We start from the raw sequence: 1,849 nt of genomic DNA, 5'->3' as shown, positions 1-1,849 counted from the left end.
CTGACCTTACTGAGGTAGTCTTCTAGTGTCATCCCGATTGCTTGATTTAAATGAGCTTTTGTGAATGGTTGTCCATTCACTGTTTGGTGATTTGGCTGTCCAAAACCTAAAGAATTATTCTGATAAAGAGCAAGAGCTCAAAGGGATAGAAAGCAACAGGTGGAACATGAAATTAGGACAGAAATCTTCTGTGCTCTGTACCTTGTCCACAGCAGGTGTGAAGTCAGAATAGCATTTGATACCTGTTTTGTGATCTAGCAAGTGACTTTTTAAGGTGCAAGGCAATGAAGAACTGTGCCCAAAATGTACAACTGCTGTATTTTCATGTTGTGATCAAGATTTCCTGATCCCTTTTCAAGACTGTTCAAAGATCTTATTACTGCTAGGGAAACCATTAGGTTTGGAGCTGCTGTTTCGTTAGCTTAAATGGGCATGTTCAGGTGACAGCGATTTCTAAAAGCTTCAACCTATTATTTGATGTAAGGCCAGCTGGAAGGCCTTGCTTTTCTCCATGTAGTTTTGTGAAGCAGCAGGTCTTTCCAGTAATTATCTTTGCTCTATTTCCATCCAATACTGCTTGCAACTTTGGCTTAGCAAAACAGAGAACATGCAGCAGTAGCTGTCATCTCTGAGCCAGCAGTGCAGACCAGATGTCTGGTGTTAGGGAAATCTCTCTCTTCAAAAGCTTTTCTACTGCTGGAAAAGGTGCCTTATTTCAGCAGCTTATAAACATGCATCAGGCACAGCTTCCAGGAGCAGAAGTGCTGTCTGTGTTTGAGAGAGCAGGGACACTGGGCTTGCTGTCAGCTTTGGATGGTCTCAGTAAAATCCGCAGTCACTAATAACATGGGTATTGCTGTTCGTACTTGTCCATAGAGTTCACTGAGGAGAACAGAACCAGAGGCAACCTCACTGCCTTGATTGATCCAGACACTCAAGAGGCAGGATATCTTTGCTGTCATAGACCCCAGAAAATCTGTGCAACTTCATATTAAAAAAAACCCCCAAAGCATTGAAATTTATGAGAGCAGCTAGGGAAGCAACCGGGAATTCCTGGTTTGGGGAGCTGCCAGCCAGCCCCTCAAGTGACTGATCTGACTAACAGACTCCATCAGTTTCCCATGAATATTAGTGCTGCTAGCTCAGCTTTCACAGTCATTTTTTTAAGGCAATAATTGTCCTAACAAATCAGCAATATAATTTAACTACGACTGTCTAAACTAGTTTCATGGTCATCCATTTTCTAAAGTTACCAAATTTTATTTTTTATCCACAATACAATTATACCAAAACATACATATATTTAAGAAAAAGAAACACCTGTATAGAAATGTTGATAGTGCTTTGAAATCCTGTGTCACAGCTGGGGCTCTGTTAGACATTGCTGGAGGTCTCCCAGCTTGAATACTCCCCAGTGGCACTGGGAAGAACAAACTTGACGTATCTCCCCTTCTCCCAGCCCCTCCTGATCCGTGTGAGTCTGTGCTGGATGCAGGGCAAACTGAAGATGACTTTTGCTATGATCACAGTACATGGGACGAGCAGTGTGAGGGTGTAGGTTGGAGGCAGATAGAATTTGTACTGGTTCTCATCGAAGGCCCTCGACCATCCATACGTGAGTGTGTGCAGAGTGCTGATTACCAGGGCAACAAATCCAAGGGTGGACTAAAAGGAAGAGAAACACATGCCAGTTAGCAGAGGACCTCATGCCTGGCTATTATCTTATATTTTTTACAGTAATTTGGAAGAGAAAGCAATGAGTATTCCTGTGTTTCTTGTACAGAATAAAGCATGAGTGGAAACCTTTCCTGGGTACCGTGCCAGACTGCATCTTTCTTTTTCTGATCAG

At 42.7% G+C, this 1,849-nt stretch overlaps 1 protein-coding gene across 1 annotated transcript in view; it reads right to left on the bottom strand.

Annotated features, from left to right (window-relative positions):
- Positions 1–1,319: 1,319 nt before the first annotated feature.
- Positions 1,320–1,849, bottom strand: part of STEAP3 (STEAP family member 3, metalloreductase) — a 9,256-nt gene continuing 8,726 nt past the window's right edge. The window contains exon 4 of the mRNA XM_009078246.1: positions 1,320–1,665. Within this exon, the coding sequence (XP_009076494.1) occupies positions 1,375–1,665 (291 nt within the window). The 3' untranslated portion in view covers positions 1,320–1,374. The remainder of the gene's footprint in view (positions 1,666–1,849) is intronic.

Source organism: Acanthisitta chloris, unplaced genomic scaffold (genome assembly GCF_000695815.1).
Source record: "Acanthisitta chloris isolate BGI_N310 unplaced genomic scaffold, ASM69581v1 scaffold2597, whole genome shotgun sequence".
Lineage (NCBI taxonomy): Eukaryota > Metazoa > Chordata > Aves > Passeriformes > Acanthisittidae > Acanthisitta > Acanthisitta chloris.
This window is presented reverse-complemented; position numbering and strand designations above follow the sequence as displayed.